This window comes from Temnothorax longispinosus, chromosome 11, assembly GCF_030848805.1.
Source record: "Temnothorax longispinosus isolate EJ_2023e chromosome 11, Tlon_JGU_v1, whole genome shotgun sequence".
NCBI classification, from domain to species: domain Eukaryota; kingdom Metazoa; phylum Arthropoda; class Insecta; order Hymenoptera; family Formicidae; genus Temnothorax; species Temnothorax longispinosus.
The window spans coordinates 16713838-16737433 of NC_092368.1; the positions used below are offsets into that span (position 1 = coordinate 16713838).

The following is a 23596-nucleotide window of genomic DNA, read 5'->3' on the forward strand; positions in this document are numbered from 1 at the left end:
GAATAGCCAACAGTCTGGTTAAATCCAGGGTGACCAGATTATCCGATTGCAAAGGGTTCTATTAGAACGATCCCGTGATTGGTCCGCTGATTCCGCTTCCGCGGCCATAATGCTAGGTCTACAATGCGAGTCGTAAAGTCGTGAGTCGTAAGAATTGTCCAATCACAATTGAATTTGAGGAGAATAATCGACTGTGATTGGTCAATTCTTAGGACTTAAGACTTTACGACTCGCATTGTAGACCTAGCATAAGCGGTAGCGAATTCCATACTGTTGATTTCCTTAGTACACGTCTGCAATAGGTGTTTTAAGCCCTAAACTCTAAAAAATTGACCAATCAGTCAATTATTCTCTTCAAATTTAATTGTGATTGAACAAATTCTTAAGGCTTAAGCCCACCTATTGTAGATGGGCACTAATGCTAGGTCTACAATGCGAGTCGTAAAGTCGTGAGTCGTAAGAATTGACCAATCACAGTCGATTATTTTCCTCAAATTCGATTGTGATTGGTCAATTCTTACGACTCACGACTTTACGACTCGCATTGTAGACCTAGCATAAAGCGGGGAGCACACACTTCTGCACAACGCATAATGCGTAAGCATAAGAAATTTGATTGGTCTATTTTATTATGCACATGTGTATGGACCAATCAATTTTCTTATGCTTACGCATTATTATGAGTTATGCAGAAGTGTGTGCTCCCCGGCCCCCGCCATAGCTTTAATAAATGGTCTAGTTTATATCGCGCACTTGATAGTCCTGATACTGGTTGATCAGCTCAAATATACTTATTTGATACGCGTATCAACAGATCGCTGTAAACTATAAGCCAATACCTATCGGCCTATAAATATCAGCCATTATAATTGGATGACATCTTGGATCTTGGCGTATGTATACGTATATATACGTATAGACACGTGTGCACGTGTATATACATGAATATATGGCATCGCGCTAATCGCGCGACGCGCATGCCCGGGAAGCCTGGGTCGATGGTCGATGTTGCGCGAACGGGACGTATCTCGCGTCTTCTCCTAGTTGGCCGTTTCCGTCCCGTCCGGAGCTGACTCCGCCATAGCTCCAGTTCGCCGGTTCCTGTGGATTGAGTTCGTGGATTCGCTGCCGTGCCGAGTCGTTGAGGCACGTTGCTTGCGCCGCGAGTTCCGTTTGGACGCGCGCGACGACAACCATATCGGATTGTACGAAGCCCAAGACCTGAAGACCCTCGACATCCAGACTATTCCAGAGTGTTCCAGACCGTTGGCGCGTGACACCCTCCTCTGTGTTCTAGCAACTTCCCAGCCCTTCGCAGCGTATCTCCTCCTGCCGACCAACAACGGCCGTGGAATGTATACGAACGGGTACTCGCAAAATCACAAGTACGTCCTTTGACGTCCTTTCGCACGTCGCATTCTAGATTAGCGCGTAGCATTCGATCGGCTTCAATGCAGATCGTTGGCTCTTGCTCACAGTCTTGCTGCTCGCACAGCCGCCATTTTAGTCACAAGCTTACTGTTACTCGCTCCATTTTCTATAAAGGTATCCGACGGATTTAAGACTTCTGTGCCCGACGGATTTTACCTAACAGATATTGACCTTAAATTTATTAAAATACATGATTATCGTAAAAAAGAAAATAACATGATATGGCAAGAATGTGAAAAGTGACCGACCCAGAGACTTTTTTTTTTATCAGACCATTATTTTCATCGCTAATAAAGAACGTATAAATATTATATCTTGATTTTACAGATGGAGCAATGAAAAAAATCGATATGCATTTTATCGTTTGCTCAGATAATAGATAATTCGCAAATAAATATGGCCCACGTGTTCTCGAGATTTTAAGATCCATATTTAAGATTGTTTCAAATTCGATTTCGATCGTATTATAATGATCTTAATTTATAATAATATTGGAAACTTTTCAGCGAGCGACACAAGTCGACACGGAGTAACAAAGACAAAGCAACACCTGTGTCGACTTGTGTCGCTCGCTGAAGCTTTTATTATATTATCAATATATCACTTTGTTAGCTGGAATCTTAAGATTAGATGATCCTCGAAGACTTGGGACGATCTTGAATATGAGATCGGTTAGTGACGGCTACTTTATCGTTAGATTGCATATCCCATTGATATCTTGGTCTTTGTCTTTTATTATCTTTAATGTAATTTGGAGTAATATTTTTTCCTGAATATTATTTGTCCTCCGCGTATTATATTGAAAATAAATTGATACACGTGTCCAAGACTTTGGTGTTTCAAGCGCTAACTAGGATCCTACGCAATGTAGGACCCTACCTTGTGAGGGTCTATCCAGATAACTTGCATAGGTGCACAAGCATATGCATAAGGAAATGGATTGATCTATTTCCTCATACACATGTATATAGACAATGAATTTTTTATGCTTATGTTTATGCGCTATGCAAGGTTTGTGGGGATAGACTCTAAATAGGAAAGATGAATTTTAATTATTAGTGTTATATATAGCACAGTTAGTAAGAAACGTGATTCGAGATATATATTTGAGGATTCGATCTCATTTCAGTACAAATTTCTTTTTTTCGTTCGCAATCTATTGTAATATTAATGTTAGTTTAACATTTAGGTGGATATGTTTGATTATAAATATACATATATTTATATATTTTTTTTATGGAATTATATTTTAATTGCGCAAATAATTAAAATATTTTTAAACGGAGAAATTTTTTTCGTGGTTTCTCTTTTTATAAATTATCTGAAAATTTCTGACAAAGGAAATATGTCGGTACATGATGTAAATTGTAAATTGTAAGAGATACACGGTCTGTGTCTCGCTGCGCGTACACTTAGCGCGAGACACTACTTATTGTGTTTCTCTTGATAAACGTGTAAAACAAATAATTTCTGTGTAGCACACTTTACAAATACATATTCCTTGCACGCGCATTTCGCGTACATGTCCCAGATGGAAAATAAATTAATCCCTTGTGTTATTTCCCTTGTTTGTTATTTCCCTATTTTCTTTTCAGAAATAAACCCATTTATAAATTATGAGTTGTCCTGTATACATGTTCGATAATTGGTGTAACGCTTCTCGTGAGCAAGTAGAACGGATTAAACTGGATAGAAAAGCCCTGTGATTTGTGATTGTCGCAATAATTAATAAGAAATTAATTGGTAAAGATCTACGAATGAGCGCGTGCATTCGCAGTTGCTATAGGGGTGCAGCGAGGCATTGGGAGGAAGGGCATGTAACGTTAGGCTATCTTTTCTCGCAGCGTTTTACCTAGCGTTTCACTTAGCATATGGAGCCACTTTTTCCAACGTCTGTTAACTCTACGCGATCGTGTTAACAGACGTTGGAAAAAGTGGCTCTTAAACTAATGCCAGACTACGCGTAATTCGTAATGATTTACGTTGTTTGATTTCACAAGAAAAATCGCTTTACTGACGACGTGGCGTGAATGGTAAACAACGAATGCAAGCTCGACAAATATGTCCATTTATCCTATTCGTGAACCTCGCACGAACGACGAATCTCGAACTGTTTCGAGACACGACGCGCGTATGGTCTGGCTTTAGATTCGTCGCTGAATCCCTTCCTTATGGATGAGAGACAAAGGGCCAATTTCACCAACCACGGTTAGCTTAACCGACGGTTAAAGTTATAACCCAATAGTCAATAGTATTGGTCAATACTGCTAACTTTAACCGTCGGTTAAGCTAACCGTGGTTGGTGAAATTGGCCCGAGACTTGTACCTCCAGGAAAGAAAAATATTTTTCTTTCCTGGTGCCGCGCCCCTTTTTCTTATTAGGAACTCCCGAGAAAAAGAAGGTGTGACCATGTCTCTTCAGGTAGCTACGTCAGCAGGGGGTCTACTGTGTATCTTGAAACGAGGTGAAACGTACGAAAGGGAGGAAATTCACTAGAGTATCTACAATTTCATTTGTTGAAATCTAGTAAATTTGTTCATCTTTTTAATTTTTATCTCATTTTAAGATTGGTACTAAAAAAAGAACAGCATTGCGAATTATGTAATCTGCATAAAGGCTCTCAGGGTTGCTAATATGGCTAAATAACATCACTTACTATTGCGAATGCTCATAAAGAGGCAGTCAGAATTTTTAGAACAGGTCAAGATCTACTCAGGATTACAGAGTCAACATTGATTGAATGAACAAATAAAAATATATTTCTATAAAAAATCATTGAAATCATGAGTCAGCCGAAAAAAATCCTTTTTACGTGCTGCTTTTCAAATGAAGGTTTTAATTAGTTTCAGACCTAAAGGGACTCGAGATCATGCCAACCGCAATGGAGGAGTTGGTGGAACTTATTGGAACAGTCAGCAACAGACTCAAAAGGATTACGGTATAAAGAAGCAAAATCATAAGAAAACTCCAGGCGATTTACTGAAGAAGCCTACGTGGGACGTGGGAAAATTGCCCGTAATAGCAAAGAATTTATACGTTCCCCACATCAATATCGTGAACAGATCACCTGACGAGATCAACAAATATCATGCGGGCAAGGAGATCACTGTAGCGGGCAATAATACGCCTTCTCCCATTCAAGCCTTCGAAGAGAGCAACTTTCCAGACTATGTGATGGAAGAGATCAGGAAGCAAGGCTTTGCCGAGCCCACTGCGATTCAAGCTCAGGGCTGGCCGATCGCACTCAGCGGACGAGATTTAGTTGGAATCGCTCAAACTGGTTCCGGGAAAACTTTAGCGGTAAGTACAGCGTCTTATTTGAATTACGTAGTTGATAAAAATTGATAAAATACGTCGAGTAAAAACTATTTAGAAACTGATCGCTAATCTGAAAGGGAATCGGGAAAGACTGTGATGTACATAATAAGGCATCTAGATGTTTTAGATTTTTGAAAAATATCTACGTTTTCATAACAAATTATAGAAAATATATAGATATTATTGAAAGATTTGAAAAATTTAAATGCCTCTTTGTTCGCGCATTACTATTTCCTATATTTATTTTAGTATATCCTTCCGGCAACGGTGCACATCAACCATCAGCCTCGCCTCAGCCGTGGCGACGGACCAATTGTTCTGATTCTCGCTCCCACGCGCGAATTGGCTCAACAAATCCAAACGGTCGCACGTGATTTCGGCTCGTCCTCGTGCATCCGCAACACTTGCATCTTTGGAGGCTCGCCGAAGGGACCTCAAGCTCGCGATCTTGAACGCGGAGTGGAAATCTGTATCGCGACACCCGGTAGACTGATTGATTTCCTCGAGAAAGGTACCACGAATCTGCGTAGGTGCACATATCTGGTTTTGGACGAGGCTGATCGAATGCTGGATATGGGTTTCGAGCCACAGATACGCAAAATTATCGAGCAGATTCGACCTGATCGGCAGGTACTCATGTGGTCCGCCACTTGGCCCAAAGAAGTGCAGGCCCTCGCCGAAGACTTTCTCACTGATTATATCCAGATCAATATCGGGTCTCTAACTTTGGCAGCCAACCACAACATTCGGCAAATTATTGAGATCTGTCAGGAACACGAGAAGGAAACGAAATTGTCGCAATTGCTGCGCGAAATTGCATCCGAACGTTGCAACAAGATGATCATTTTCGTGGAGACAAAGAAGAAAGTGGATGACATCACGAAGGCAATTAAACGCGAAGGCTGGTCCGCGATCTCGATTCACGGTGACAAATCGCAGCCGGAGCGCGATTATGTTCTATCAGAATTTCGCAATGGGAAGACTATGATCTTGGTCGCGACAGATGTGGCTGCGCGTGGCTTGGATGTCGAGGACGTCAAGTACGTCATCAATTTTGATTATCCCAACAGCTCCGAGGACTACATCCACAGGATCGGCAGAACCGGTCGCTGCCAGAGCGCAGGTACTGCGTATGCTTACTTCACACCGAACAACGCGAGACAGGCGAAAGAGCTGATCGCAGTGCTGGAGGAGGCCGGTCAAGCTATAAACCCACAATTGGCGGACATGGCAAATTCTATGAGGAACCAATACGGCAAGGGACGGCAACGGTGGAGCCACGTACGAGGAAATAAAGATACCACGTCTCATGGAAGTCCTAGAAACAACATCAGCCCGACGATAAGCAACTGGCAGCATATGTTGCAGACGAACCAACAGCATGGGCATCACAATCAGATGATTCAGGAGAAAAGCGTGGCACGTCATCCTCGCAACAATGGCTATCAAACCAATCGGCAGAACAATTACCAACCACAGCATTCCTATCAGCAACAGCACCAGCAACGACAATCCATTACTGGCTACCAACCGAACAGCTACCAACAAGCGGCTAACAACACATGTCAACAACCCGTGCATCAGGCTACCAGCGCACCCAGGTACCAAGGCAGAACTGGATACCAGGGTAATCGTTTCCAAAGTCGGCAAAACGGCTTCAGCGGCAATCAGAACGGGCCCAATGTCTACTCGATGCCGCCGCCCTTCATGATGCCGTCCGGTGGACACGCGGACTCCGGGATCCAGAATCTCGTCAACAACAAGTTCTTCCAGACCAACCGACCGCCGCCCAACGCTGGTGCCTGTGCCTACCAATCGATGGGCTACGGCCAGTTTCAAGCAGTGCCGCCGTACGGTTACCCGTACCCGCCCACACCGGTGCAGCAGTGACGCCTCCCACGATGTAAGACCATCGGGGTACGGGCTAAATGAAAAGTAAGTATGTCCCGCCTATCGGGCTTTATTTGGATCGCTCTTGCATTGGGTAGTGGATCCAATTTATTGTATTATGATAGACTGCCGATAACGGTTAACTGACTCATAAAGATTGCAAAGTTTTATTTTATAATTTTTCTATTAGTTACTCGCACACTTCAATTACGTGCAATCTCAAGATTTTTCTTTGGGAATTTTAACGCCTTCTAAAAAGAAATTAACTTTGCTCAAAAAGAACGTGCAGGGTTTTTTTGCGACCATTTTTCGAAAAAGATCTGATTATAGAAATATGCTTTTTTTATGAAAGTAGTCTTGATTTTCAATTTTTCGTCAACACCAACACTTTAACGTATCGGCAGTCTATCTATACTATTCTTAACGTAATACTTGTTCTCATTTTCTTTTTCATTTATTTTTTTCTGGAATTGTGCCCGATCGACATACAAAATAGTATTTATTTCGAGATGTTAATCACGACGGAGTTATTATCCAAGAAGTCATGTTTTCGATAGAAAAATTAGATTTGTTGTTTAAAGCAAATTATTTAATACTTAACAATTTGAGTTTGATTAACGCGATATTAGGACGCATAATAACTCGTGTAACTGCCAAAAGTTAAAGGCCAAAGGCCAAAACACTCAGAAAACTCAAGAGTATCTCGGTCACACTTTGTCATTTATAAATTAAAATTATTAATTATTAAAAGTACAAATATGCAAAAAAAATGAAAACTATTAAATTTGAAAAGTTATTATAAATATATATTATATTAAATTTTTTATTTATAAATTATAGATATTAAATTATTTTATTAAATTATCTTATTAAATTATTATTATATTAAAAGTAAAGGAATATTTTTTTAGTGCGGGATGTATAAATATTAATGTATGTTTTTTGGTCGCACTCTCTTTATACATCTTGTTGTCTCTTTACTCGTTTTTTTTTTTTTTGCTTAGTTGAGAAGTCTGACGAGTTAAATGGACTCAAATTGTTAAATCAGCAGAAATAACGGAAGCGGTAATTAATCGAGGCACATTCCAGTTTTCAAATTCTTGATGTAGCATTTAGCACCGTTAGCAATGAGCATTCATGATATAATATCGATCCTAGATGTTAATCATCGTGTTGATGGTTCACGAATCCCTCTACTGATATAATTGAGAATAAATAATAATCCTCTTATGCGAGTATTATTGTAGCTATATTATATAAATGCTTTTTTCCGAAATGCACGAAACATATAGAAGGGGGTGGATTAAGACTATATATCAAATGTACTAATTTATAATTTATTTATATATATAATTCGCGTGATTACACATACGCAGAAGAAAAACCCAGGGGATAAAACGCGCGATATGCTCTATAGGAAGGAAATTTGTAAGGCCTTTTGCATAAAAATTAAGCCGTTTTTTATGTGCCCCGGCATAACGAACAAATTGTCGTGCCCTTTGTTTCGGGAACGGGAAATTAAAAAAAAAGAGAGAAAAAGCAAAGAAACAAGAGGGAGAGAGAGCGAGAGAGAAAGACAAACTAGAACAGCAGGAACATCTATTTGACTATAAAGCAGCTTCGCTGACGGGAACTAAACCTATCTTAGGCACTCTGTTTCTCTGTCTTTTCTCTCTCTCTCCCTTTCTTTCTCTTTCACTCTCTCCCCGATACAACTAATCGTAGCGTTAAAAATAAGTATCTCGTGCTCCGATAATCTTATAAAAATTCAAACGAGCTTTGAGGTCTCTGGATTCTTGAAATTCTGAAGTCAGCGGATAATCTGAGACTTGTACTTACAGGACCTCTGAGTCTATCCAGAACTTGGATACTTGGATGCTTTGAGTCTTAAATGTCATTATGTTACATTGAACTTTTTCAACACAATGTATTTAAACTCTAGCTCCTGAAAATTCTCAGAATGTCGGTTTCTCTGGAATCCCTCACTCTAGAAGATTCCTATGCCTAATTAAAGTTCTGATTCAAGGCTTGGATGTTCTAATTCTCATGTATTTTAGAGATCCGTACTTTTTCTTCGAGATTCTCGAATATATCCTTCGTTCTCGCACATTTAAGTTCGTGGATCCTAAATCTTTCGGCATCCTCTGTGAATATTAAATGTTTAACTTCTTGGACTCCCCGACTTTCTAGAAGTCTAGAATCCAGAGATCCTTGGCGGGTTTTGAACGCTGGATCCTTGAAGACATGCAGATGGCTTTTAGAGGACAACGTAAATTAAGCACGTAGTCATGATGGCTGTGTACCTTGATGCAAAGTTTGATACCTTATTTTTATATATATATCGAAAGTGATTTGTTGTTGAACCAACGAATGATTATATGATACATTGTTGTTTGATGTTTATGCAATTGGCCACTGAGTGGTCTTGTCTCTGCGCACCGTGCGCGCAGGCTGGCCGCCATCGATACTAATCTGATTTTTCAGTTGTACCTGCTATTTTAGTTAACAAGCAACCAAATTAGAGTATTAAATGCGCCGTCGTCACCTATCACTCCGGTGAACAATAATAATTATGCTACTTTTCGCTGATGCTTCAACTCTTCAACCAGTAACTTGCTTCTGATTTCGTGGATTAGGCGGACTTGATGAACTTTGAATCTTGAGCTTATTTTTATTCTTTCAACATTACTTTCTAGAACTCAGGATAGACATTCTCTCTTGGGACAGACATTCTAGGATATTCTTGATTTGAAAAAATCTTCAACGTGGAAAGAATAAAATCCTTGAGAACTCGAATTCATGAATTTTAAATGTTTGGCCCTTAGACAGGGCTGAATTTTCGAATTTAATTGACCTGAAAAACCTATATATATTTCGTGGAGTTAGAAGATACTGGTTGAAAGTTGAACCATCTTACGCATAATGAATTAAGGATATAACATATTGTTGTATTCTGAAGCAACCCTTTGTGGTGCCGGAGGACGTTTTTTGATCAACATGCCCGAATTAATTATTAAACTAACGATTGGCGCACGCTGTTGGGGCATGTGATACATTTTATTAGCAGCGTGTAGCAATTTTGCGAGCCTCCAGATTACTCTGCACATACCACCGTATATCATGTAATTATTGAGAAGGAAATAGAAAGAGACAGTGATTTTAAAAAACGGAAGAAAAAGAGAGGAAGATAATTCTCTGGTCTCAATCAGGAAAAATAGACGGCTCGTAAAAGATTTCTTTAATTTCTTAAAAAAGCTCATTGATTTCGTTTCTTACACAACATGTAGCTGATCATACCTCTTTATAATTATTCCGCTTAATTATTGTCATGAAATTTGTGTTTCCTTAAGTTTTTCATTTTTTTTTTTTTCGAATATTTCTAATAATCTTAAAATATATGATTAGTTAAGGATTTAGCTCTTCTTTTTATTTAAACTTCCTGAACAGGCCAGAGAATCGATATCGGATAAATAAATGTAGAAACGCTCTCGCGCAGGAACGCTATTAATTAATGATTGTTAACTGTTGCCGCGTGGCGATTATTCACTCGCGACTCGCTTTTATAAAATAATTAACAACTCGTCACGCACACACAGTGCACGAAATGCTGGGACGCAAAGGTGTGTCCTGTTTGCAGAAAAGAAAATCCCATTCGACTCGTTTAGATCCACGTACGTCTAGGTACGTACTCGAACATGAGCCGTGGATTGATTTGGGACATCGTTAATTGTCGTAGAATCTCCAGTGTTTTTTACGAAAGAAACATAAACGATAGTCAATAATGTTCAACGAAGTGGGATATTCGTGGTTCCTGGATCGGGATGCTCGTGTTCTCGGATCCTTGCATCTTTGAAGGTTCATATTCCTGATTGCTGATATCTCAGTTTTGTTTTTCATACATTTCGTGGGTGAATTTTAAGAACGAAATAAAAACAGAATTGTTCAAGTCCTGGATTTTTTGCCGCTCTAAATCTTCCCAACTTTAGATTCTTCAATTCCTCGAATATTAGGAACTGAGAGAAGTATTGGTATTTTAATACCCTAAAGATATTCGCGAGTACGAAAAGTTTCGAAACTTTGGTAGCTACAGGACTTTCTCGGAGCTCTATAGCACTCTCGAGTTTTGAAACACAAAAGTTTCACAAACTTCCACAGCTGTGAACAATCTTGGAATATAATGACTTCGGACAATCGAAACTTTGCGAGTCTGACATCTTTTTGGAATTATATAGGAAACGGAGATTTTAAGCTCTGGGCAACGCGCTTGAAAATTACTTTAGAATCTCTTGTCCTTCCGGATTCTTAAAATCTTACTTCAAGTTGCAGAACACGGGTACTTGATAACCGTGGGAGATATTTAATATTTTAATTGCTTGTTCTTCTTGTCTTCTCCTCAAAGATGTGCACCTCAAAAGGACGTGTTACGTGGTTTTATCTCCGAAAGATTGGATTTTTCTTTGATTGCTGAATCTTCGAATTGGAGGATCCTTGGATTCTAGGATTTTTGATCGACGAATATTAAGCTCGACGCGCCTACTTTGTCAATCTGACTGCGTACGTCGATGAATAGTGATATAATAATAGGAAACGTGTTGCGAGCATGAAAAAAATACTGAATACTCTCGCGCATTGCGTATGCCCGCTATCAAGTCGCGACGATTTCCGATCGAGGCGATCGAAAAAGAAAATAATATGGAGCAATTCGCTATAAAATTAACCGACTAATATTAGTTAATTAGCTAATTTTAAGTTTCCCCGATGAAAAAAAACCATCATCAATATTAATAATTATTATCAATGCTATCTGCATTTTATTTTGTTCTAAAAAGTGGATTATTTTACAAACTATTGCATAATAATCATAAAATAATTATATAATATATGTATATATTATTTTATAATTATTTCATTGAATATTTAAAAAAAAATTTTTTCTTATTTCTTCTTTTCTTTTTTCTCTACTTCCCCTTAAATAAACAGCAATTTTTAAATGAAATAACAATGTAGATAGCGGGTGTACGCGTAGCTCTGTGATATGTAAGGCATAGCATATTTCTAGCTCTACCTATCGTGCATCATGATTAAAGTAAGGGATGTATCTCATCAGTTTTATATGCGGTATCCGTCATCAGATCTTAATGATGCTTAAAGCAGGGTCGTCGATATCTATTTAGCTAACAAGAAAGGAAAGGGAAATGACACCGAACGCAACTTTTCTCTCACTTTCCTAGAATAAACAATATAACGATGGGCTATAGTTGATATATTCAATTAGACTGTGTAAAAAGTTTTTCCCGATAAAAAGACAACAAGACGATAACGTTGTCGTAAGATTAATAATATTGTCATTTTCGTTTCATAACACGCATCATTTTGTTCGCAATATAAATACAAATCGACATCTACCAAGTGGTACATCGCTGTCCCGAAATTTTTTGGTTTTCTGAGCAAAGAAATGGTCAAATCGAGATTTTCTCCGGATCTTCAAAATCCAAAAATACTTTTTATCCAATCTAACAATTAATTACTAATTACTAATTAACTATTACTGAGTTATAGCGTGTTCTCATATATTTTTATTAATCGCGATTATATCCCCGAGAAAAATCTTAAAGTAGGTTTATTAAATTCCATAATTAAAAATTTTAATTTATTTGGATTGTAAGAGTTAATTTATGTACTTTTTTGAGGTATAATAGTGAAATATCAAATAAAAAGTGGCTTTTATTATTAAAAGGATGGGGCCAAGAAGTTCTTCAAGACAGTTATTTCTTTGTCATATCTTCGCGTTCTGTAAACGTTTGGTGCTTGCGACTATAATGTTTATCCTACATTATCATAGCAAATATTACTCTTTTCGTATTTAATATTTAATATTTTATTATTCACACGATGATTTAAATGTAAGTTATATTCAAGTGATTAGATTATATAGGTGGAATTTTAATTTAGTCTTGCAGGCGTATTAATGAAAATGTACGAGTTTATACATTTTTTTGATTGAAATTATACTCCGCGATCGTCATCAAGTAAAATAAAATGGTATATAATTTCAGAATTTAAATATTTTTCTGACACGGAATGCAACTTGCGTCAACGAGTAGAAACTCGTTGGATTTCTGTCATTCGCGTTTCCGTTTAATGCAAAACTGATTCTTTTGCGTTGAGAATTAGGAGAGCATTATGGGATAGCAGACTAAGTCGCCATTTTATTTGAATTTTTGTTGATTACTCGTAACTTATTCAAAAACCTACTCGGTGCAGTGACATCAACGATCGACGCATCCCTAATACGATAGAGCCGAGCACTCTCCGTGGAGCCGAGAATCGATGATCGATTGTCCCGCGATGAAACGATAATCGCCGTAATCGCCAATCAGGGGAAATACCTTCTTCTACCTTTTTTCTTCTTTTTCGTGATGAACATAATTAACTGTGATATCACGTGAATAAACATTTTAATTAATCGCAAGCATGAATATCATAAATATCGTAATATGTTATAGAAACTATTCTTTTTTACACACAAAGACTGAATCTCTCGCCAGCTTGTATATGAATTTAGTAAATCCCTCATCCCTTTCATATCTCACCCGGACATGTGTCGATCGATGACGATAGGGTTGCGATATCCTTTCTTTCGATGAGCCTCAGCGTACAGCCGTACACGCAAAAAATCGTTAATCTGTATAGAGAGTTGTGGTTTAGCGCCAGGATATAAATATAAAGACGAACCTAACAGGAAGAATCTCTCTTTCTCATGAGATCGTCCTCGCTTATTGAAGAGAGAAAAATATTACAATCTTTTTATCACCGACCGCACACATGCGCTGTGTTGTATAACGAAAAAATACTGTTAATAGTTTGTTTAATCGTTTCGTGTGATTTTACGCCGTCCTTCTTGGACGGCCATGGCCGTACTGTTATTATTAGTTTCAATTGTTCATATTATCCACTTTGTTAAAGAGACATTCGCGAATCTTGTAATACTTTATGGTCGTATAGAGACTATAGAGTTTCGGATTCTTCCTCTTTCTTCCTCCGAGGCTATCTTACTCTCTTTATAGGAATATGTTTTTCGTATCGTCGAATCTTCATTTGCGTCTAGAGTGTTCTATGAGAATGCATTGCAAGGCAGTGTAATGCGATTACATATAGTTCCAGACATCTTAAATGTTTTATTTAAAAACAAATATCTCTATTCTCCTTTAATTGCGTTAATATTCGTTAGCAAGACAGTATTTAAGTCCGAAGTGTTCAGCAATTCTCCGCGTATACATATATAGCGATGAGTTAAAACGTGTTGAATTAAATTCGTTATATTAAATATATCGATAAACAAAACTCGTAGGAAATAATGAAATCCACAAATGAAAGGAATTTTCGTTTAAGGTGGGAGAAAGAATTCGTACGAATTTCTTCATACACGTGGACGTGGATTATGTTCGCTTGTAAACAGTCTTAAAATCCTGGAATGAGACTGCAAATATAACACTTTTAATTTAAACGTACTTTTATGATCCAACAAATAATAATTTTTAATTAACTGTATACATAAAGCTGATTAAGTTGTAGGGCATTTGTATTAGCTTGTAACGGCAAAATCTCGGCCGTTTCGATCGAACAATCCCCGTCGTTGTGCGAAACCTACGGCATTATAATGGACGAACGATCAAATTGTTCAGCCCACTTTCAGCGTTTCGATTTGCCCCTGCGTTTGTTTTATCCCTCTTCCCCTTCCCTCCCTCTCCTCCTCCCCCTTCCCCCTCCCCCGCGTCCCGTCTGAACTCGCAATATTATTCTAGGTAATTAGCGCGCGCGATTAAAACATAAAAGGCCGCCGAACTAAGGAAAACGAGCCACTAAGATATAATCGAACCGAACCGCCGCGAGATTAAGCGAGGTGGAGGAAAAAATAAAAAAGTATGTGCCGAAGATGTAACCTGTTGCTCTCAAAAAGTATCGCGTATTATTGATCCTCTTTACTGGCGCACTTAGGAACAGGTGTGTCGAGGAACCTGACCTGTGCTTCATTTTCTTGTTTTTTTTTTTTTCTTGTGGTCCTTCGACGGGTGAATCCTTCAACAACAGTATGGTATAGCGCGTCAATCAGCCCGCATTTCCGGCGCATCTCGGCGCGCCAAACGTTCAAGCCGCGCCCCGGTCCTCGAGTCGAATCGCAAGATTTAGATTTGAAACACGCGATTGTTAACGAAGCGAACAAAATTACTCCAAAATTACTCCGGAGTTTCGGGCGGCGCTAAGCGCGCGCGCGCGCGCGCGCGCCGGGAATGTGGGGTTCGTTCTAATTCGAATGTTTGATGAACGATGAATTTATTACAAAAGGTGTGATCCGTAGCGATTGATTTCTTTTTTTCGTTTTTTTTTCCTTTCGTTATCTCATTTCCGTTGACTCGTACGCGTGTATGCGTGTTTTCGTGTATGTGTGTGTGTGTGTGTGTCTTTGCGTGTGCGCTCGCGTGTATGGTTGCGTTATAGTTCGACTGCCGACTGTCGAAGTCGGCTCGCGCGAATTCGTGCAGCGCGGATCTGCCGTGTGTGAGAGAGAAATACACGCGGGAATGCGGGAGAAAAAAGAATTCTGTATACGTTTCAACGTCGCTTTTGTCAGCGTGATTCAATGTAAGACTAATGCGGCATCGTTCCGACACGACGTGCCATCAACAGAGGAACGTCCTGCGACACGTTGCGAAAGCTCGCTTCGCGAAGCGTGATAAAGCGCCAGACATCAGAACATGTAATTTACTCGAGCTCCTGATGTAACCGACGTTATCGCGTAAGACGTAAAAAAAAAAAAACCTAAGTGATGAGCGAATCGGAAGAGAACCGACTGTAATTGGTTTGCTTATTGCTTAAGTGCCACTGGCTGCGTTCAGCCGAAAAAGCAGCTTAGTAAACACCTAGTTCTTTAACATGATTGGTTCATACACTTGGAGATCCTTGGAAAAACTCCGAGCAATCTCGCTGTGAGTAGCTGTGCAACGTACCAAAAGGAGCGCAACCATTTAAGAAAATTGATCTTGAACGCAATATCAAATTTATGAATTCTGTCTTCAGGTATATTGGATACCAAATCGCTTTTTAATTAAAAAAAAAAAAAAAAAAACAGTTTATTAGAATTCATAATTTAAATAAAATTGTTCTCAGTTGCATACAGCGTCATTATTAGATTATGTTTACACAGCCGCTTACAATCCAGTTTGATAACTACCCTATCCAACGCAAATGTTTTTTTTCTTTTAATCATTAATCATTTAGATACGAGCCTATTTTGATACTTGAACTTAGTATATACATATATATACTATATATGTATATATATATCAAAGATTGATTCAAATGTTTAGAGTATCAAAATAGGGTCATTATTTAAATAATCGTTATAATCAAAAGAAGAAAAATTTTGGATAGAATAGATATACGATATACGGTAGTAATTAAACAGGATTATAAGCCGCTATGTAAACGTAGTCTATGACGCTTGTATGCGAAAATGTATATGGAAATAAATTTAAAAATTCTATCTTATTAGGCTACACATTATATACCGTGAATACTCGCGTAGAAACATTAACTGATTATTTACTATCAAAATGTATTACTCTTAAACCAGAATCACGTACTTAAATCTGCATCTAAAGCCCCTTACGCAATGCGAGGCGATAGCGATAGCGTTAGCAACAGCGACAAAATTTTCGGAAGTGTATCAATGCCGTGTATCAATGCTGTAGTTTTGTCGCTATATCACTATCGCCTCGCATCGTGTAAAGGGCTTAACGCTAGAAACTTAGTCGTCTGTATCACGGTCGTCGGATTTTCGTCAAAGAATTCAAGACGGTATTCCTCCAGTTCCTGAAAAGGAACTTTCTAAAGGCAAGAACCAAATCATATTAAAGAATTATTGAGCAGCTTTTTCTGCTGAACGCGGCCAATGACCTTACCAGGTGTCTACGAGTCACACTCTTTAAAATGGAGCTGAGACAACGGAACAATATCGCGAAACTTTCCATCTCTGAATTATTCATGAAATGCGAAGAACATATATATATATAATTTTGTCGCAACATTGCGCGATGAACAATTTCGTAATTAACTTAGATGAGTCTTGTTTTGTGCGCTTTAAATAGAACGCGCCATTAGAGTGGAAAAGAAAGATCTTAAATGTTGCACACCGTATACATACATATTTCTTAAGTGCACAAATTGTATTCATATAATTTTCAAAAGCCACTCCTTGGTCGTTTCTGGCTAACGCCCGCCGTTACCGATGATAAATCTCATTAACAGCGTAAAAGTGACGATCACAAAATTGTCAATATCAAAGAATTTCCAAGTTGAAGAAATTTTCATAATTATTTTGTTCTCTAGCATTTTCTAATGTTGCGATTTTAATTGTTCTACAATTTTTTCATCTTTTTCATATTTCTTTTTTGTTATTTTTTTTCTTTCACCTTTTTTCGTTTCATATGTATATATATTTTATTTTTATTTTTATGCGTGTGAGATATAGCGCAGCGTCATTACAACTTCGCCCATTCTTTTCCTAATTTTGTGCGCGTAAATGCATAAAAATCCTTCCATTCTCACTGAATTCCTGGACTTTTTATTCAGACCCTTGGAAAAAAGGCTGCCTATGCTTACGTAACGGGGATATCCTGTTTGTAATTCGTGTGACGTCAACCTTTATGTAACAAACATTTATACAATAATTTCGCTGTCGCGTTGCAATATAAAAGAAAAAAAAAACCTTTTCAACGTCTAGTCAGAATACATTTGATAATGATGCTCGATAAATCGTGTAATCATGAAATGAAAGCTTTAAACGCGTAAACAAAATCTGCCGTTTTATGGTAGCGAAATTGAATAGAAAGTTTACGAAACAATTTCTATAACGTTCTCATGAGGGGACAGTCACGAAAATTAAAAAAAAATGTACCTGCAGAAATGAGCGATTCAAGAACTATTAGAATCCTTTTTAACGGAGATTCTAGCCTTTAGATGAAATTGTAACTTGAAAAAAAAATGTATGCGAATCGAGCTTCTAATCTTGAAGGCCTGGAGCTGCATTCGGGGAGATTAGGAAACCAAATAAATTTTTAGTAGTGTAATTCTTGCAAAATGATTGATTCTCGCAGAAACATTATGAACCATTTTAGCAAGGTTTGCCAGTCATAAATTCACTCCTTCCATCTCGGGGCGATCCTACAACTTTGCTTGATACAATCAAATTCACTACGAGGATGATATCATTATATATAAACGTAGAGAGAAAAAAAAAGAGAATTTTTTAATGACACCGTGCGAATCGTGACGATTTCATACCGGGCATATATAAATTTTTTTATGTTTTGCTAACATTTCGCAATGTATTAAGAGCGTAAGGGTAAAAGAAAACGTGAGCGGGAGACGCGAGGAGACGAAATTTCTTGAAACGGCCGGCCGTTTTTTAACCGCAGTAACCGTTCGATTAGTTCTCACGACCAAAGAGAGGTAACGCGAGAAAAGTGGCTTTTTATTTTTATTTTTCCACCATGACATATTTCAGAACGGCAAGTGAATAGTGGTAGCGTGCGTGACTGTATGCGTCTAAATGCGTTGAGTGTGAGTGTGGAAGCGAGGGAGGACGAATCGAATTGTCGTCATACGAATCCCTTATATCGATGCGAAATAATATAACTGACGGGAACTACGTTTGCGTTTGTGTTGAGGAGTGAATGAGGAAGGATGAATCGATTGTCCTCACGCGAATCGCTTATATCGATCGAAATAAAATTACTGACGGAAACTGTATCTTTGGTTTTGTTGAGGAGTAAATGTGAGAGTGAGTGAGTGAGAAAGCGAGGGAGGACGAAATCGGTTGTCGTCGTACGAATCGCTTACAATCTTATATCGATCGAAATAAAAATAACCGACGGAAACTACCGTTTTGCGTTTGTCGAGGAGTAAATGCGTGAGTGAGTGAGAGGAAGCGAGGGAGGATGAATCGATTGTCGTCGTACGAATCGCTTATATCGATCGAAATAAAAATAACCGACGGAAACTATGTTTGCGTTTGTTGAGGAGGTGAAAAAAAAGCACACGTTTGTTATATGCGGACACGAGAGCGAGATGCCGCGAGGCGATGTTAAGTGTCTGACTTTATATTCAGATTCTCTTCTGTAGGTTTCATTAAAGTGCATTTCTTGTATGTTATTACAGTATTACAGTAGAACATAAGAAAATAAATGAATGCAATAGTAAAATGTGTTTGCGTGTCTCATTCATGTGCGCTCCCGCGTATAAGGGACGTCATACTTCGACCTCTGCCTCTCAGATAATTGCTTGTTTTTCCACATAAAATACGAATGCGACATATAAGATATATCAACAAAAGTACCCTAGGTAGATGATCCAACAGCTCGTGAACGTGAACGTGACAGAGACGAGGAAAAAAAACAAGTACCGTTCAAGCTGAAGACCGCGTACGGCGACGAGAACGAGCTCGCTGAGGATTGTCACACGCAAAGAAGGTATAATAAAATATTACATAAGATTTCATTTGTTAAATCCTAAGATTACCGCTAAAATTTAATTAAAAAACTTTTATAAGCAGCTTTGACGGTGCCTATGCGAACCACAGCAACAATAATTTACTCTGACATTGCATGTTAATATTTTATAATTAATTTCTCTTATTAACACTTAATATTTCCTCTTCACGCTATTTATATTTTTATTACTATTATTATTCTTTCATGATAAGAATAAACGATAAAAAATGACATCACCAATACTAAACACCTAAAGTCATTGACATTTAAATTTAGTGCAATTATGATACATATACAATATACAGATTCATAGAAAATTTTTAGCTTGAAGAAGAGAAAGAATAAAAAAAGCGACATGAAAATCGTACTTCTCAATTAAAATCGTTTCTTCTAACATCATTTATCTTAACATGTCTATTTATCTCTGCTTTACATTCCGATCTTATCTTATCCTTTGTCTTTTCTCTCCCGCCTTTGAGTATATTTTATTTTCAAAAAAGTGCAGAAAAGTATATTCAAGATGAACATCTCTAACGAGATTCACAATTGTATTACTTATCCTATCATCAGCAGTCATAAAAACGTACGCAAAAGGGCAATGTTCTTCAACAGGACAGCGGACAAAGGGGACTTGTGTTTGGCGGGGACAAGCTTGTATTGCAAACTCTCTTATCGTAATGGTACTATCAGCTTTGCGCTATCGTCAGCCGATTCCAGAAGGGATGGGACGACGGAAGGTACTGGTGTCTTGATACCGGACCTTTCGGCATTCGGCAGTGCCTGGTGGGAACTGGTATTCAGGCTCCGAACTGCGCGGTCGGCGGCCTCGTCCCAGCTCTTCCAGCTCACTCCCATGTGACCTGAAAAAGCCAGTATTGGGCGTCTATGTGTAGCCTATGCGCGACAAACTCGGAGTACCCGTTACCAATTATTAGATACGTCTCTATGAATTTTATTAGTTTGCCATATGATTGGGTTATATTCCTAATCCATTTACCGAATCTTAAATTTATCTCTTTTTATGCGCTCACTTTTCTTTTTGCGCACTAAAAAAATTTTGTTTTCTTTATATAAGGGTTCAAAAATTGTCAAAGGGGAGAGCTTGCGAAAAAAAAATAGAAATACGTTTCTAGTACAAGGTTTTATTCTTAAATATACCGATCTTGACAGTCTGCAAACTGGTAACATTTTCTTAATTTTTATTTACTTGTAAGATTTTTAACAATCTGGTATAATTATTCAGCATCTCAACGATCTCAATGATTACCTTTTTGACCAAAGAACAATTAATTTTACCCTATTTCGCACAAGATGCCGACATATTCAATTAATTTAGTACATGCAATGGTGAAACTAGCAGATATCTGCGACCATGATCACGAGGACGGCGAAAAGGAGAGCGCAGTGTGATGGGAAAATATATGTAATCCGTGCGTTCGAAACACATGATGTATCTTATTCACAGTATTTCAACATAATTATACATAAGCCAATGTTCTCCAGGCTCAATAAAAACTTAACTCGAGAGAAGAGATTTAAAAAAATGACGCGCACTTTGACGATTTTTACTTCTTACTTTTCAGCTTATCCGAGGCCACATCAAACGCAGGATCTTGAATATTTAGCATCAGACCATTGCCACTGAGGAATACTCTATTCTGAGAGTTGGCCATCTGAAATAAAACGACCAACATTTATGTATATATAAATATAGTATTGTTTAACAATTTTTCAAGTATATGAAATATTAATCTTGACACGGAATATTACAAAGAACTTCATTACATCTTTTAAAACATCAACATTGTTTGCACGTTTATAACGAAGCCGTATGAAGATGCTCACCGTACGAGAGATAGTCTGTGCCGCCCGTATTTTACGCAGCTTCAGGTATCCAGGATTCTCGCCGACAGCTAAGCCAAGGTACACTGCAGTTAAGGCATTTATATATTTCAAACGCAGTATTATCATTGTATTCGTTATTTATAAATTATTACGTTAATCATATACACAAATCAGTACTCCACTTGTAAACCTTAACCGTTTGATACGAAGTCTTGCAACAATTACAAAGGAAAGAAAACGTTATAGTTTTAACTGTATTTTTCAATACATTCATAACCGCGGCACGTGTTTCATCCGATTAATAGAACACACGTGATTGCATTATAAATTAACTTAAAAAAAAGAGTTTCTTTAAAGGATATCATTTTGGCTGCCTCTGCCTCTCCTTCGGCTTGCACAATTTTTTGTTGTCGTTCCTGCTTGGCCCTTTCCACAACAAATGCGGCACGTTGGGCCTCTTGTTGTGCCACTTGTTTAGCCTCGACCGCGGCGGTGTATTCCTTGCCGAAACTGAGCTCCGTTATCGAGACGTCATCCAAAACAATGTTGAAGTCTCGAGCACGTTCCGTTAATTCCTTACGCACCATGTTAGACACCTGCTGTCTTTGCGTGATCAGTTGCGAGGCGTTGAATTTAGCGACAACAGATTTCAGCACCTCATTGCAAATGCTTGGCAGCACCTGGTTTATTAATTTTGATTTAGTTTCAAATCTACGATATCACGTTCATGTTCTAAACTTTGGTGTATAACGTTTACTAAATAGAAACTTGAATATATAACTTTTGATTGTGTTACTTTTGAAAATTTGGAATTAGAACCATGTGCTTGTGGAGAGAACGTATACCACATGAAAGTTAAACATCTAAATCATCTACGTATCTAAAATATCTAAAAACCTAAATTTCAATCATATTTAGAGATTTCCTTTTGTACTCGAGGGATCAAAATTCTTGTATATAGTCGTTCCGAGAACCTTTTCGTCATAATCGAGACCCAGTTGCCGATACATGGAAGGCAGCGTGCTGGCGTCGGGACGTGAGAGAACACGTAGCGAGATATTGACCATTTGCAAGTCTTTAGATCCTGTGGGCGAGGACAGCTTCCTAGGTCTGCTCCTAATATCGTAAATTATCGGGTATTGAAACCACGGAACGCGGAAGTGCAGACCTTCGGCCATGATATCCTTCTGGATACCTCCTAGTCGAGAGAACATGATCGCTCTGTGACCAGCCTCCACTGAAATCCATAAATTTAATTTCTTCTTATAATCCATCCTTTAAAAAACCCCGATTATTCTTCACCATTTTAATATCCTTGACTTGTTCAAAATGAGACTCTCTTAGGAGTTTTACGCTGCAAGAAAATTCAGTAACTTTTTTGCGATATAAAGGTAGCTTTGTAAGGATATTAGCAATAAAAATACAAAATAAGAATAGTCTCTGTTGTATAAAGAAAAAAAAGACTAAACAAGTATGTATCGCATAAATGTATTTAAATTGCATCAGTTACAGCGTAAATTACATAATCAGAAACACTTGTAATGACGACAGAGGGGATATCTGCTGGACAAGATAATGTAAATCTGGGTAACATCGTCCGTTGATTGAACTGGCGTTTAAAGTTATCGTTTATTCAAAAGAGACAATGTTTAGCAGTAATTATCACGCGTAGCAGTAAAAATGAAAGCGAGAATGAGGTTAACCTGTATACATGGCTTTAGAAACGCTGTAGGCCGCAACGCCCGTGGCGGCGAGAACTTTCAGGCTCATCGGCACTCCATTCGTGCCCTTGCCGAAGCGTGAGGCCATCTCACTGAATTTATTTTGCGCCATTTCGAAAAATTACGCTGCAAAATTACACGCAACAAACCGGCGACGTGATCTAGGGCTCCAGGAAGGATGAGCGACGGAGAACCGGGAGAACGGAGATACTAGATACTAGGGAGAGGGAGAGATCGAACGCGGCATGAAATATGAAATGGAAAGTCTAGAGTTCTTCAGGTGAAAATGGCCGCGTTCAGCAGACACAACTGTTGAGTTCGTCTTATCAACACTTTGCGTTGATTGGTTGGTTCTAAAAGTAAGAGCCAATCACGTTCGACTGCTACTCAGCGGCTTAGTCTGCTGAACGCGCCCAATTTGAACGCTGTTCAGACAACTTGTGATTGGTGCTTTGATCGGCCATACGTTTGACAGAGGCGGAGAATTTGAATTACTACTGACAAATATATAAAATGCGATGATAAATTATCTTCTTTATCAGAATCACGTATCTGAAACATTTGCTTGATTCATTCTAGCCATAAGAAAAGTTTTTAAATCTGCATTTAACGCTAGATTACCACGATCGTCGCATTTTCATCAAAGAATTCAAGACAGTATAAGCCATTGCACGTAACAAAATTTTAGTCATTATTTTCAGGCTCGCGAGAGTTATATTTAATTTACATTTTAAGCCACGTATCGTGGCAATTTGTTCTTCTGCAGGCTCGCGAGAGTTATATTTAATTTAAATTTTAAGCCACGTATCGTGGCAATTTGTTCTTCTGCAGGCTCGCGA

The 23596-nt window shown here is 38.3% G+C and overlaps 2 protein-coding genes across 3 annotated transcripts; one reads left to right on the top strand and one right to left on the bottom strand.

The window, feature by feature from the left end:
• The first annotated feature begins 988 nt into the window (after positions 1-988).
• Positions 989-19138, top strand: LOC139822491 (uncharacterized). 2 transcript variants are annotated; one of them, XM_071794250.1, is made up of 4 exons: positions 989-1385; positions 4276-4732; positions 5000-6685; positions 19043-19138. In XM_071794250.1, the coding sequence occupies exons 1-3, from the start codon at positions 1354-1356 to the stop codon at positions 6638-6640; spliced, it is 2130 nt and encodes a 709-aa protein (XP_071650351.1). In that variant the 5' UTR covers positions 989-1353; the 3' UTR covers positions 6641-6685; positions 19043-19138. The 2 variants fall into 2 exon arrangements, with proteins under 2 accessions (XP_071650351.1, XP_071650350.1); XM_071794249.1 differs by lacking the exon at positions 19043-19138 and having other exon boundaries at positions 5000-18903.
• Positions 18459-22957, bottom strand: Phb2 (prohibitin 2). Its single transcript, XM_071794251.1, has 6 exons — positions 22740-22957; positions 22011-22273; positions 21399-21716; positions 21037-21114; positions 20768-20864; positions 18459-20051 (listed from the first exon to the last, which is right to left on the bottom strand). The coding sequence occupies exons 1-6, from the start codon at positions 22867-22869 to the stop codon at positions 19861-19863; spliced, it is 1077 nt and encodes a 358-aa protein (XP_071650352.1). The 5' UTR covers positions 22870-22957; the 3' UTR covers positions 18459-19860.
• Between the last annotated feature and the right edge of the window lie 639 nt (positions 22958-23596).

What these genes read in the sequence shown, in the direction of transcription:
- LOC139822491 (XM_071794250.1), top strand. Translation starts at nt 1,354, where the DNA reads ATGTATACGAACGGGTACTCGCAAAATCACAA. An exon ending in GGGTACTCGCAAAATCACAA is followed by an intron (nt 1,386 to 4,275) that starts GTACGTCCTTTG and finishes GGTTTTAATTAG; the next exon opens with TTTCAGACCTAAAGGGACTC. An exon ending in GTTCCGGGAAAACTTTAGCG is followed by an intron (nt 4,733 to 4,999) that starts GTAAGTACAGCG and finishes TATTTATTTTAG; the next exon opens with TATATCCTTCCGGCAACGGT.
- Phb2 (XM_071794251.1), bottom strand. Translation starts at nt 22,869, where the DNA reads ATGGCGCAAAATAAATTCAGTGAGATGGCCTCACGCTTCGGCAAGGGC. An exon ending in GTCTCGATTATGACGAAAAG is followed by an intron (nt 21,717 to 22,010) that starts GTTCTCGGAACG and finishes TTAATAAACCAG; the next exon opens with GTGCTGCCAAGCATTTGCAA. An exon ending in CACAGACTATCTCTCGTACG is followed by an intron (nt 20,865 to 21,036) that starts GTGAGCATCTTC and finishes GTTTTATTTCAG; the next exon opens with ATGGCCAACTCTCAGAATAG.